Source organism: Dipodomys merriami, unplaced genomic scaffold (genome assembly GCF_024711535.1).
Source record: "Dipodomys merriami isolate MVZ:Mamm:240054 unplaced genomic scaffold, mDipMer1.0.p SCAF_7, whole genome shotgun sequence".
NCBI lineage: Eukaryota > Metazoa > Chordata > Mammalia > Rodentia > Heteromyidae > Dipodomys > Dipodomys merriami.
In genome coordinates, this window is record NW_027206290.1 from 6,130,378 (window position 1) to 6,144,165 (window position 13,788).

Here is a 13,788-nt window from a genome sequence, read left to right on the forward strand (position 1 = left end):
GAGACACTGTTGTCTGCAGCATGCCCTCAAATGCATTTTGTTGCACAGTTAAGGAGTTGCTGTGAGAATTACCGGGCTGCCAGTTGGGTGATCCTTGGTGGGCCCAGAAGGATTGCAATTACATACCTGCAGATTTGAGGAGTACTGTAACCTGTGCGTAATACGATGACGATACTACAGAACAAGTTTGCACATAGTGCGGAAAGTTGCTTATGCGCCTGCGCGGAGGGATGGCTTGGTGCGCCTGCGTGGTGCGTCCTCTTCCGCCATTTTCACCAGTGGCGTTGCTTCGCCCCTACACAGCAAAGAAAGGCCTGGAAACTTTTTGTTCCTGACAGTTTGGTAGGATGTCCAGACCGGAGCTGTCATCAGTCTCCCTTTCATCTGCAGCTTCCCCCTTGCCGGGCGAGGCTTACCTGCGAGGTCCGCGCTACCATTTCGGGCTCCAGGAGAGCCCTCAGAGCTGCGCGCCGGCCTGGGCCTCGGCCGCGGCCTCCAGCCCGCCCGGCACGTCTGGGGTCACGTCTGGGGTGGTCGCCGACCGCAGCAGGAGCAGCAGCAGCAGCCGCCCGCCCGGGGCCTGGCCCCCGCGAGGCAAGCGGGGCTTGTGGGGGCAGGAGAGGGGCTCGAGAACGGGTGCCTGCGACAACTGTCTACGTTGTGGGGTTTTTCTGAGTGTTTGCCAGTCCCTGAGGCCTGGGCACTGTCCCTGAGCTTCTTTTGGTTCAAGGCTAGCGCTCTACCACCTGGGCCTCAGCGCCAAGCCCAGCTTTTTCTGAGCAGTTTATTAGAAGGGTCTCAGACTTTCCTGGCCGGACTTCCAAACACTATCTTCAAATCTCAGCCTCCTGAATAGCTAGGATTATAGGTGGGAGTCACCAGCGCCCTCCCCCCCTTCAGCCTAAAACTACTTTCTAATATTGTTTCATGACAAGACAGATGGTTCCTGGCTGAGTTCTGCTTCATTTGTGGATAAGTTTGCTGATAGAAATAGTTAACTGAGGGGCTGGGAAGTTGGCTTAGTAGTAGAGTGCTTGCCTCACATGCATGAGGCCCTGGGTTCGATTCCTCAGCACCACATAAACAAAAAAAAGCTGGAAGTGGTGCTGTGGCTCAAGTGGTAGAGCTCTAGCCTTGAGCTGTAGAGCTGAGGGATAGTACCCAGGCCCCACTACCGGACCCCCCCCCAAAAAAAAAAAAAGTTAGCTGAGGGTTGGGCTCCTGGATTTTAGTCTACCAAGACCCTAGGGTAAAATGAAATTTGATTAAGTTGAACATTTCCTCTAATCTAGATGAATATAGTTATTTTAGAAATTAAGTTCTTGAGTGTGTGTTCAACACATTAAAAAAAAAAAAAAGACAAGAGGTGCAGCTGTACTGGGTAACTTAGGTAGTCCCAGCTGCTTGGGAAGCAGAGATAAGGGTCACAGACTGAGGCCAGGCAAAAAGCTTGAGACCCTTTCTGAAACTAAAGTCAAAGGACTAAGGTGTGGCTCTAATGATAGAACCCTTCCACAAGTAGTGCATCACCCCCCCCCCCAAAAGATTTAACTTTGAGTTTATGTGTGAAGAATGAAGTGTTGAAATCTATATTTAAGAGAACCAAGAAGCAAGTGATCAGATAATCAGGTTAAGGAGCTGAAGAGAGACGATTTGATGAATATTTGAGTCTAAGGTATCTGTCAATTGAAACTTAAGGAGAACTGGGTGCTGGTAGCACAGGCCTGTAATCTTGGTTGCTCAGGAGGCTGACATCAAAACAATTGAGGTTGGATATCAGCCTGGGTAGAAACTTAACCAAAAAAAAGCCAGAAGTGAAGTTTTGGTTGAAGTGATAAAGTGTCAGCCTTGAGTGAAAAAGCCAAGCAAGAGTGCAGGCCTTTCAGTGGTAGAGCGCTTGTCTTGCATGCATGAGGCCCTGGGTTCGATTCCTCAGCACCACATAAACAAAAAGAAAAAAGCCGGAAGTGGCGCTGTGGCTCAAGTGATAGAGTGCTAGCCTTGAGCTGAAGAGCTGAGGGACAGCGCCCAGGCCCAGAGTTCAGGCCCCACAACCGGACCCAAAAAAAAAAAGTGCAGGCCTTGAGTTCAAACCCCAGTACTGGCACCAAAAAAAAAAAAATGGAAGGGAGGGAGGAAGGAAGGAAAGGAAGAAGGAAGGAAGGGAGGGAGGGAGGGAGGGAAGGAAAGGAAGGAAGGAAAGAGAAAGAAAGGAACTTCAGGCGACAGTGAAATAAGAATCTGGAGTACAGTTAAATTGTGTCATGAATAGAGAATCTTAGAATGTATAAAACAAATCTGAGCTGGGTGCATCACTGTACCTAACTATAGTTGAGAATGGGGTTTTAATAATTCTAAGTGGACTATCCTCTAATCACAAGTCTCCCATTCTCAGCTTCCCCAGTGGCTAGGATTACAGGTATGAGCCACTAATGCCCAGCTGATTTGTGCATTTTGAAGTGTTGAAAAAAATTTTAAATGTTAAATTGTGACATGAAAATTATGTGAAATTCATTTTTCAGTACCTAGAAAGTTTTTATATTTCTTCATAACATTATTTTTGTGGGGGGGGGATCCGGTCGTGGGGCCTGAACTCTGGGCCTGGGCGCTGTCCCTCAGCTCTTCAGCTCAAGGCTAGCACTCTACCATTTGAGCCATAGCCCCACTTCCAGCTTTTTTCTTTTTTGCTTATGTGGTGCTGAGTAATTGAACCCAGGGTCTCAGGCATGCAAGGCAAGCGCTCTACCACTGAGCCACCTTCCCAGCCCTCATAACATTATTTTATTTCTCCAAATATTTCTTTTTTGAGATTACATAATTACATAAATTCCATGGTATTGTGGCATAGTGATACTTAGGTAAAGTCACAAACACATTTTAACCTTCACAATGCAATTCATCATTATCTTAATCTACAAAGTTTATGAACTCTACCAACTTTAACAATAAAAGTATTTTTTCCAAATGGGGTGACATGTACATTTCTTTTCTTTTGCTGAGTGTCAGCTGTTCCATCTTGCCCTAGAAAGTTTTATTACAATGTAGCCAGGCTCATTCATTCATCTATGGTTGCATTCCCACTATACTGTCAGAATTGAGTAAAAGTGGCAGTGATTTGTGGACCACAGACCCTAAGATGTTAATGATCTGTGCTTTTATTAAAAAGTTCTTTATTAAAAATCAATCCTTGTCTTACATACAGAAGTTAAGAAGATTGAATCAGGCTGGAGGATGGCTCAGTGGTATAGTGCTTGCCTTGCCTTCATAAAACCCTGGGTTCGATTCCTCAGCACCACATAAACAGAAAAAGCCGGAAGTGCTGCTGTGGCTCAAATGGTAGAGTGCTAGCCTTGAGCTGAAGAGCTGAGGGACAGCACCCAGGCCCAGAGCTCAAGTCCCAGGACTGGCAAAAAAAAAGAAAGAAAGAAAAAAAGAAGATTGAATCATGAAGACTTAATGGAGATTTGAGAGTTGCTAGGAAATAGATGTGAATAGAAACCAAGAGAACAGATGATATTGCCAGAGAAAATTTTGTTTTGTGAGAGAAGGTTTGTAATATGGATAAGAAGACAGAATAAGGCTCTGCATGGTGGTAAACTCTTGTAATTCTAGTACCCAGAAGGCAAAAAAGGATTTTGAGTTTAAGGACAATCTGGACTACATTGTTATAAAACAAAAATAAAATGATAGATAAAATGGAATTAGACAGTGTAAACTACAAGTAGCTTGGAGGAGAAATAAGATACAGAATTGTCTCACACACACACACACACACACACACACACACACACACACACACAAAGGAAAAAGAATAGAGCCTTAATTCCCCCCCCCCCCCCAAGAACTTCCATGGGCCAGGACACTGTGCTAGGTTATTTATGTACATTATTTCAAATTTGATGAAAGCAATGAAATAGATAATATATCAAGAACTGAAGCCAAGAGAGCTATTTTTATACAATTTGTATGGGAGAAGATTTTCAATGAGGAGTAGAGGAAAACAGACCTAGTAATTACTGTAAAAATTAAGCATAGAGGGTTGGGAAGGTGGCTCAGTGGTAGAGCGCTTGCCTTGCATGCCTGAGGCCCTGGGTTCGATTCCTCAGCACCACATAAGAAAAAAGAAAAAAAGCCGGAAGTGGCGCTGTGGCTCAAGTGGTAGAGTGCTAGCCTTGAGCTGAAGAGCTGAGGGACAGCGCCCAGGCCCAGAGTTCAGGCCCCACGACTGGACCCCCCAAAAAAATTAAGCATAGATTATATATTTGAATATTAGAAAGTAACATGACTTTTTTTTTAGCAAGAGTAATCTCAGCAAGTTGTTTTTATTTTCCGTGGGACTTGAACTCCAGGCTTGGGTGCTATCCCTCAGCTCTTCAGCTCAAGGCAAGCTTTCTACCACTTGAGCTACAGCACCACTTCCGGTTTTCTAGTGGTTTATTGGAGATAGGAGTCTCATGGTCTTTCCTGCCTGGGCTGGCTTTGAACCGTGATCCTCAGATCTCAGCCTCCTGAGTAGCTAGGATTACAGGTGTGAGCCACCGGCGCCTGACTCTCAGGGAGTTTGTAGGAGCATATTTTAGAAAAATGTTAGCATATTTTAATAAAAATTTTTGAGTTATTGAATGTGCTGTATTTGAAAATCATTATTGGAAGAACAATTCTATATAAAGTGAACATAATAAATTATAGGTGTTGCATAATTCTAATCCTTAATGCTTACATTTTTCAAATTTAGGGTCAAACTTGGGAAGCAAAAGATCCTATGCAGCCAACACAGTTCCATCCAATTTTACTTTTGGTACAAGTTCATCTTCTGCACAAGACACTAATTATCCACAAGTGATTAAAACTCCATTGACTGCTGGAAATCCTCAGAGATCAGGTTACAAAAATTGGACACCACAAATAGGACACTCAGGTAAAAATGACTGAAAGATTAACCTGGGTGTTCTTTTGAAATTTTAAAGTCCTGTACTGTAAATTATGAATTAGGGTGCTTAAGTTCATTTGGTGTTATCTTTCACTGATATCAATGATTGAAAGATGTATGTATATATACATATATATATATATATATACTCATATATAATTATAATTTTGGGCTAGATTAATAAAGCTCCACATTTGTTTTACCCCCACCAGTCCTAGGGCTTGAACTCTGGGCTCCTTTTGCTCAAGGCTAGCACTCTACCACTTTAGCCAAAGCTTTACTTCCAGCTTTTTCTATAGTTGAATGAAGATAAGAGTCTCAGGTACTTTGCTGCCCTGGCTAGCTTCAAACCAAGATCCTCAGATCTCAGCCACCTGAATAGCTAGCATTACAGGTGTGAGCCACTGGCACCTAGCTCAAATATTTAATAATGTTTGTTGATAAATTCAGTCTTGCTTTACTTTAATCATCTGACAAGAAAAGCATGAGAAAGAGAAAGTTTGGGTTGTTTTATTTTTTATTTATTTATTTTGTATGTATGTATGTGTAGGTCCTGGAGCTTGAACTCAGGGCCTAGGCATTGTTCTTGAACTTTGGTTTTTTTTTTTTTTTGGTCAAGGCTGTCTACCACTGGAGCCACAACTCCACTGCCAGCTTTTTACTTTACTTTTTTTTTTTTGGTGAAAAGTTCCTATTGACTAATAGTACTTTAAAATTATGATGAAACTACTATTAGGCAATACAAGGTCAGTACAAATAATGACCTTTGTGTTTTAATGACCTACAATATTCAGCTCAGTAACATGTAACATGTACAGGTTAGAAGCAATTGGCTGTATGTTATAGCCTAGGTGTACATAGGTTTACTATCTAGGTTTGTAAATGCACACTCTATACTGTTTGTATAGTGATACATTCGGCTAATGATACATTTTCCAGAATTTATTACCAATTAAGCAATGGTTGCTTAATTATATGGTTAATATTAACTCCTCTCTGATACTAAGGATTGAACTCAGAGCTTTGTACGTACTATGAAAGTATGAGAGCTATGCTCTCACCATCTTTTTAAAAATTTTATTTTCTTGTATTGAGACAGGGTCTCACTTAAATTGCCTAGGCTGTCCTGGAACTCACAGTTCTACTGCTTCAACCTCCTCAGTGCTGGTACTACAGAAATACACTAATGTACTTGCATGGTCAACTCAATTTTTCAAATATTTTGTACATTGTTTAATTTTTTTGTGCCTGTCCTGGGGCTTGACCCATAAGGCCTGGGTGCTGACCCTGAGCTTCTTTGTTTTTTTTTTTTGTTTTTTTTTTGGGGGGGGTCCAGTTGTGGGACCTGAACTCTGGGCCTGGGCTCTATCTCTCAGCTCTTCAGCTCAAGGCTAGCGCTCTACCACTTGAGCCACAGCGCCACTTCCGGCTTTTTTCTTTTTGCTTATGTGGTGCTGAGGAATCGAACCCAGGGCCTCAGGCATGCAAGGCAAGCGCTCTACCACTGAGTCAACTTCCCAGCCCCTCAGCTTCTTTGTTCAAGGCTAGTACTCTACCACTTGAGCCACAGCTTCACTTTCATATTTTTTTGGTGCTTAATTGGATATCAGAGTTTCAGGGTATTTTCTGCTTGAATTGGCTTTCAATCACTATTCTCAGATCTCAGCTTCCTGAGTAACTACTATTACAAGTGTGAGCCGTCAGTGCTTGGCTTTAAGTTTTTTATTTTAAACATTTTAAAAAATATATTCTCATTACTGAATAATTTGATGATTTTTTATTGTCAAGGTGATATACAGAGGGATTACAGTAACATAAGTAAGGCAATAAGTACATTGTTACTCCCCCCCTCATGTTTCTCTTTCTGTTTTTTTTTTTTGTCGGTAGTAGGGCCTGAACTCTGGGCATTTCCCTCAGCTCTTCAGCTCAAGGCTAGTGCTCTTCCACTTGAGCCACAGCGTCACTTCTGGCTTTTTCTGCTTATGTGGTGCCAAGGAATTCAAACCCAGGGCCTCATGCATGCAAGGCAAGCACTCTACCACTGAGCCACCTTCCCAGCCCCTCTCCCACTTCATATATATATATATATATATATATATATATATATATATATATATATATATATATGTTATATATATGTTTGTTTCTATATCCAGCTGTAGATCATTTATATATCTTTGTTGCAAAGTCATAGCACTTTTAGTTTTATAATTATTCTTGGTATCTAGTAGGACAATCCTCTCATCCTTACTTTCCATAAAACACTTTCTTCTCCTCTCATATTTCTCCTCCTTCTACTAATTGTAACAGCATATACATTGCCTTCCTATCTTCTCTGCCCTGTTCTCTCTAGTGTCTGATGACCATTCTACTCTTTAACTTTTATGAAATAAATTTTTAGTTTGTATATATAAGTAAGGTTATGAAATGTTTTTCCTTTTGTACCTGACTTATTTCAGTTTAGTAGAATGTTACTCCAGTAACATATTATCATAAGTGACAGACTTTTTATTGTTTTTATGGCTGAATAGTATCCCATTGTGTATATGTACCATGATTTCTTTATCTATTCATCAATTGATGTACACTTGACCTGATTTCTTTTTTTTATTTATTTTTTTAATTCAAATTTTTTATTGTGATTAAGTTACATAATTCCCCTAATTTCACAGTATTGTGGGATAGTGAAGCTTAGTTAAAGTCACAAACACATTCTAACTTTCATAGGAGAAATTATCTATCATTGTCTATAACATTTATGAGTTCTATGAGCTTTGCAATACAGTAATTTCTTCCATATTGGGTGATATGTACATTTCTTTTGTTTTGCATAGCATCAGCTGTTCCCTCTTTCCCACTTGTTCCCTCCCTCCCATCACTTGAGTTGCTTAGTTCAATGTCCAGTGCAGTTGATGGGTCCTGCTGTTGTATGTTTTCCCCTGATTCCCTCTAGTTCTGTGTCATCCTCCTAGTTTCCCTCTGGTGTGCACATATATACCATACACGTGATCAGCAGCATGGGGGTTATTTAGTAGTGATTAGACCACATGAGTAGAAATCCTTTGTTTCTTAAGTCTTGTTAATTTTGTCATAGCACCTAACATTTTGGATTTAACATCAACTTATCAGGGAGACCATGTGCCATTTGTCTCTTTGCACCTGGCTTACCTCGCTCAACATGATTTCTTCTAGCTCATCCATTTCCCTGCAAATGCCATTATTTTGTCATTTCTAATGGCTGCATAATATTCCATTGTGTATAGATACCACAATTTTTGGATCCATTCATCTGTGGTGGGGCATCTGGGTTGTTTCCATATCCTGGCTATTGTGAACAGTGCTGCAATAAACATGGAGGTGCATGTGTCCTTGTAAAATGGTTCCTGTTGTTCAGATAGATGCCTAGAAGTGGTATGACTGGGTCATAAGGGAGGTCAATATTTAGCTTTCTGAGGACCCTCCAGACTGCTTTCCAAAGTGGTTGTATAAGTGTACATTCCCACCAGCAGTGTAATAGGGTTCCTTTTTCTCTGCATCCCCTCCAGCATTTGTTATTGGCAGACTTCAGGATGTTGGCCATTCTGACTGGGGTAAGGTGGTATCTCAGGGTTGTCTTTATTTGCATTTCCTTCACCACCAGGGATGGTGAACATTTCCTCATGTGTTTCTTTGCCATTTTTATCTCTTCTTCTGAGAAGTTTCTCTTTAGTTCCCTTGCCCATTTAGTAATTGGTTTATTAGGTTTGGAAGGGATTAGTTTCTTGAGTTCCCTGTATATACTGGAATATTAACCCCTTGTATGATATACTGCTGGTAAATATTTTTTCCCAATTAGTTGGGTGTCTTTCTAGCTTACTTGCTATAGCTTTAGCTGTGCAGAAACTTTTTATTTTAAGGTAGTCATATTTGTCAAGTTTCTCTTCAATTTGTTGTAACCATGGGACTCTGTTCAGGAAGTTCCTTCCTGTGCCTATAAGCTCAAGTGTCTCTCCTACTCTGTCCTGCAGTAGTTTCAGAGATTCAGGTTTGATGTTAAGGTCTTTAAACCATTTTGAGTTGAGGTTGGTGCATGGTGATAGGCTGGGGTCCACTTTTAGTCTTCTGCATGTGGCTGTCCAGTTTTCCCAGCACCAGTGGTTGAAGAGGCTGTGTTTCTTCCACTGTATGTTTTTGGCTCCTTTGTCAATTATCAGTTGACTGTAGGTATGTGGTTTTATTTCTGGATCTTCTATTCTATTCCTTTTGTCTTCAGGTCTGTTTTTGTGCCAGAACCATGCTGTCTTTGTTATTATGACTCTATAGTAGAGTTTGAAGTTCAGCATCGAGATCCCTCCCATGTTGTCTTTTTTTCCCTAAAATTGTTTTGGCTATTCTAGGTCTTTTGTTGTTCCATATGAATTTTTGGACTGTTTTCTGTATTTCAGAAATGTACGTCATTGGGATTTTAATAGGAATTGCATTGAATTTGTATATTAATTTTGTCAGTATTGCCATTTTCACTGTATTAAGTCTGCCTATCCAAGAGTATGGAAGGTCTTTCCATTTCCTAGTGTCTTCTGTAATTTCTTTAACTGTTTATAGTTTTCATTAACTAATTCTTTTACATCTTTGGTTAGGTTAATTCCTAAATATTTTATTTTGGGGGAGGTTATTGTGAATGGGGTAGCTTCCTTTATTTCCCTCTCTGCTTGTACATTGTCAGTGTACAGGAAGGTGACTGATTTTTGTGGGTTGATTTTGTATCCTACTACTTTGCCGAAGTGATTTATAATTTCTAAGAGTTTGGGGATGGAGTTTTTGGGATCATGAAGGTATAGTATCATGTCCTCTGCAAAAAAGGATAGTTTGACTTCTTCTTTCCCTATGCGGATCCCTTTAATGTCTTTTTCTTGCCTTATTGCCCTGACTAAGGGTTCCCGGACCATATTGAAGAGGAGTGGAGACAGGGTGCATCCTTGCCTTGTTCCTGATTTTAGGAGAATTGGTTGTAGTTTTCCCCCATTAAGTATAATATCGGCTATAGGTCTGTCGTATATGGCTTTTATTGTTTTAAGGAATGTTCCTTCTATTCCTATTTTCTCCAGAGCTTTTTAACATGAATGAATGTTGTATTTTATCAAAACCCTTTTCTGCATCTGTGGAGATAATCATATGATTCTTGACCTTGGCTCTGTTGATGTGTTGGATAACATTTATTGATTTACATATGTTAAACCATTCCTGCATTTCCGGGATGAAGCCTACCTGGTCGTAGTGTATAATTTTTTTTTAGGTGTTTCTGTATTCTGTTAGCTAGAATTTTGTTAAGGATCTTTGCATCTATGTTCATCAAGGAAATTGTTCTGTAATTCTCTTTTTTGATTGGTTCTTTGCCTGGTTTGGGGATGAGTGTGATATTGGAATCATTGAGCTGATTTCATTTCTTAGCTATTGAGATTACTGCTCCAATAACTATGGCAATACATTTTTTTTTTTATGTCAGTCATGGGGCTTGGACTCTGGGCCTGGGTGCTGTCTCTGAGCTCTTCAGCTCAAGGTGAGTGTTCTACCACTTGAGCCACAGTGCCATTTCCAGTTTTCTGGTGGTTAATTGGAGATAGAGTCTCATGGACTTTCCTGCCCAGTATGAATGGCTTTGAACCGCGATCCTCAGATATCAGCCTCCTGAGTAGCTAGCATTACAGGCTTGATCCACCAGTGCCCAGCGGCAATATATCTTTTTGATATACTGTTTTTTTTTTTCTTATCATACACACTGTCAAGATTGCTGGATTTTATTGTAGTTCTACTTTTTTTGAGGCATTTTCATTTTGAGGCATGTTAATTTATATTTCTACTAATAAGCACAAAATTCCTCCTTTTGTTACATCCTTTCCAGTAGTTTTTGTGGTTTTGATTTGTTATGTAATAACATTGAACACTTATCCATTAACCATTTATGTGTCTTATTTTGAGAAATATCTAGTCAAATTAATTTATTAAAATACATTTAAAATAAATTTTGAGTTGTTTTAGGTCCTCATGTACAATGGTTATTAGTCCCTTGTTGGATGTATAATTCAGAAATGTTATTTCCCTTTTGTACGTTGTGTTTTATTATGTTTTCTTCGATGTACAGCTTTTTCGTGTGATGTAATTCCTTTTGTCTGTTGGTGCTATTGTTGGGTATCCAAAGTCTTTACCCAAAATAGTATTATGTAGAATTTTTTCATCTCCAACTAGTACATAGGGGTTACAATTAAACATGTCCATTATGTGTATCTTGATTACATCACCCCTTCAATCATTGTCTCCCTCACCTCTTCCTTCCCCCACCAGTCACATCATTTCCTACTTCCTTTCTCACATACTTACTTTGAGTGTTATGACTATATTGGTCCATAATTCTGTTTCCATTCATCTGGTACCACCATTTACCCCCTCCCATTTCAAAACATGGTTCAGCTTCCTGATATTCATTTTGTTAAACTGTCTGTTAATTGTTTAAAGTAGTGAAACCATGGAATTTCACTCCTGCACAGACCATCCTTCAGTCAGCTTAATCATGCATATATGCAAATAATCCAGTATGTGTTTTATGTGAAAGTTTGTTTATATTTTATTTCTAAGATCCACATATAAGAGAAAACATGTGCCTTATATCTGTCTGGGCTGGGTTTCCTTCACTTAGTATAGTTCAGATCTAGATCCATCTGTTTCTTTGCAGATGAATGCCATGTAGTATTTCCTTTATGTTTTTGCTAATAGTTCTATAGTTTCTGATCTTTTCAGTCCCTTTCAGGTTGATTTTTGTGTACAGATAAAGATGAGATATTTTTATTCTGCTTGTTGAAGTGTATTTTTCTTTAGCATTATTTTTTTTTATTGTGAAAATACCGTATAGAGGGGTTACAATTACATGGGCAAGGTAGTGAGTGCATTTCTTATCAAGCATTGTTGCCTCCTCATTTGTTTCCCCTTACCATCACTTCCCATCTCCCCCCCCCCACCGCCCCCTTCACCATTCTCCCCCGCTCCCTCACGCCAAAGATGTCTAGTTCATTTTCAACATAACATCTTGGTGCAGTGGGTCCATGGTATAACCCCTGTTTTCATTGTATTTGATGTTGGTATAATTTGTGGAGGGGAAGGGAAAAAGCAAATTGTTCAGCATTATTTACTGAAGAGACTGCCCTTTCCAAGTTTTATGTTATTAGCACCTTCATAAACTCAATTGGCTATAAGTGAATGGATTTAGTTATAGTTTCTCTATTCTGTTCCATAGGTCAGTGTGTCTGTTTTTATATCAACATCACGTTGTACTAGTTACTATAATTTTATAATGTATTTTGAAATTAGGAAGTGTGATGCCTTCTTTGCTCAAGATTGAGAAATGTTTCAGTGACTTTTTAGTTCTGTAAAGTTTTAGTATTTTCTTTTCTAATTCTGTGAGCAATGACATTGGAACTTTAATAGTGCTTTCTTTGGACCTGTACATCACTTTAGTTCGTATGGATAGTTAATACAGATTTGTCCAATCTGTGAATAACTTTCTATTTATTTTAATTCACTTCAGCTTCTTTCATCGATGTTTTCTAAATTTTCTAAATTTTCTATTGTATAAATTTTATACCATTATCATTAATCTGCTTTTGTCTGTGGAGTACTATATTTTTGGTTGGCATTTTTCTTTTCATCTTAAATATATAACCCCAATCTTCCTTGGCCTTAAAGGTATCTACAGAGAAGTCCAGTTGTCTTTGATTTTTGTGTATATGACACACATTTTAACTCTTGCTATTTTTAGAATTTTTCTTTGCTCTTTATAGTTCAATTATTAATTTTACCATGAAGTCCTCTTTGGATTGTATTTAATTGGTGATCTCTATGATTCCTGTATTTGGTATAGTCCATCCAATGTTTTTTAAAATATACTTTTTGGATATTTTAATCTTTAAATTCCTACTGTGTCTAAGTCAGTTTCCTGATGGTTTCCCATATTTCCTGTAGGTTTTTAGCATTCTCTTTTCTTCTCCTTTAATTGGATGATTTCATATGCATTTTCTTCAGACACATTGATTCTTTCTTTAGTTATTCAGCGATTGAATATTTCTATCAAAAGTTTTAAGTTCAGTTACCTTCTTCCTTATCTCTTACACTTCTTATCTCTTACACTTCCTTTTAAATTGTTTCTCTTTGTCAATGCACTCATTTTTCCCTGTATTGTTTTCAAATTTCATTAATTTTTTTCTCCATGTATTCTTGGAGTTAACTAAACTTTGTAAAGATTATTATTCTGAGGTATTTTTGGAGTTAACTTTCTAAAGGCAATTATTCTGAATTATTTTTTCTGATGCTTAATAGATATCCCTTTGGAGGTTATTTTAGCACTCTGTTAGTTTCTTTTGGAGTTATTGTGATTTCTTAGCTCTTGATACTACTTGTGACATTACACTGCCGTTTGCGCATTGTGGATATAAAAAAACCTTTTTACTTTTGCCAAGAATAGACCTTTACTGTTTATTTTAGCCTATGGCTTAGGATAGGCCAGCTGGTAATGCACTTATGCAATGAAAGCTTGTTTTTAGGTTCTTTCTCTAGGTAGTTGGGTTGCTCTTTGCTCTGATTTGAGGTGGAACAGATAGCTAGGTTCAATTATTCACAAAGATCACAGATTGAGCCTTCTCTTCAGGATGAGCTGCTCTTTGGGTACTACAATTACCTATAATTTTGTTGGGCCACAGCTTATATTTCTTGAACAGAAAGTCTCAATATTAGACTTCAGCAATTGGAGAGAATTGAAGGAGGGTCTTATGGTTATGTTGATCAAGGGGTATGGATCATTTACTATGCTAATTGAAATACTTCGTTAAGATTAG

The 13,788-nt window shown here is 38.9% G+C and overlaps 1 protein-coding gene across 2 annotated transcripts in view; it reads left to right on the top strand.

Annotated features, from left to right (window-relative positions):
* Positions 1-244: 244 nt before the first annotated feature.
* Positions 245-13,788, top strand: part of Msh4 (mutS homolog 4) — a 76,333-nt gene continuing 62,789 nt past the window's right edge. The window contains exons 1-2 of one of the 2 annotated variants that reach the window (XM_070007310.1): positions 245-594; positions 4,736-4,918. In XM_070007310.1, coding sequence (XP_069863411.1) covers positions 348-594; positions 4,736-4,918 — 430 coding nt within the window. In that variant the 5' untranslated portion in view covers positions 245-347. The remainder of the gene's footprint in view (positions 595-4,735; positions 4,919-13,788) is intronic. The other variant, XM_070007309.1, reaches the window with a different exon arrangement.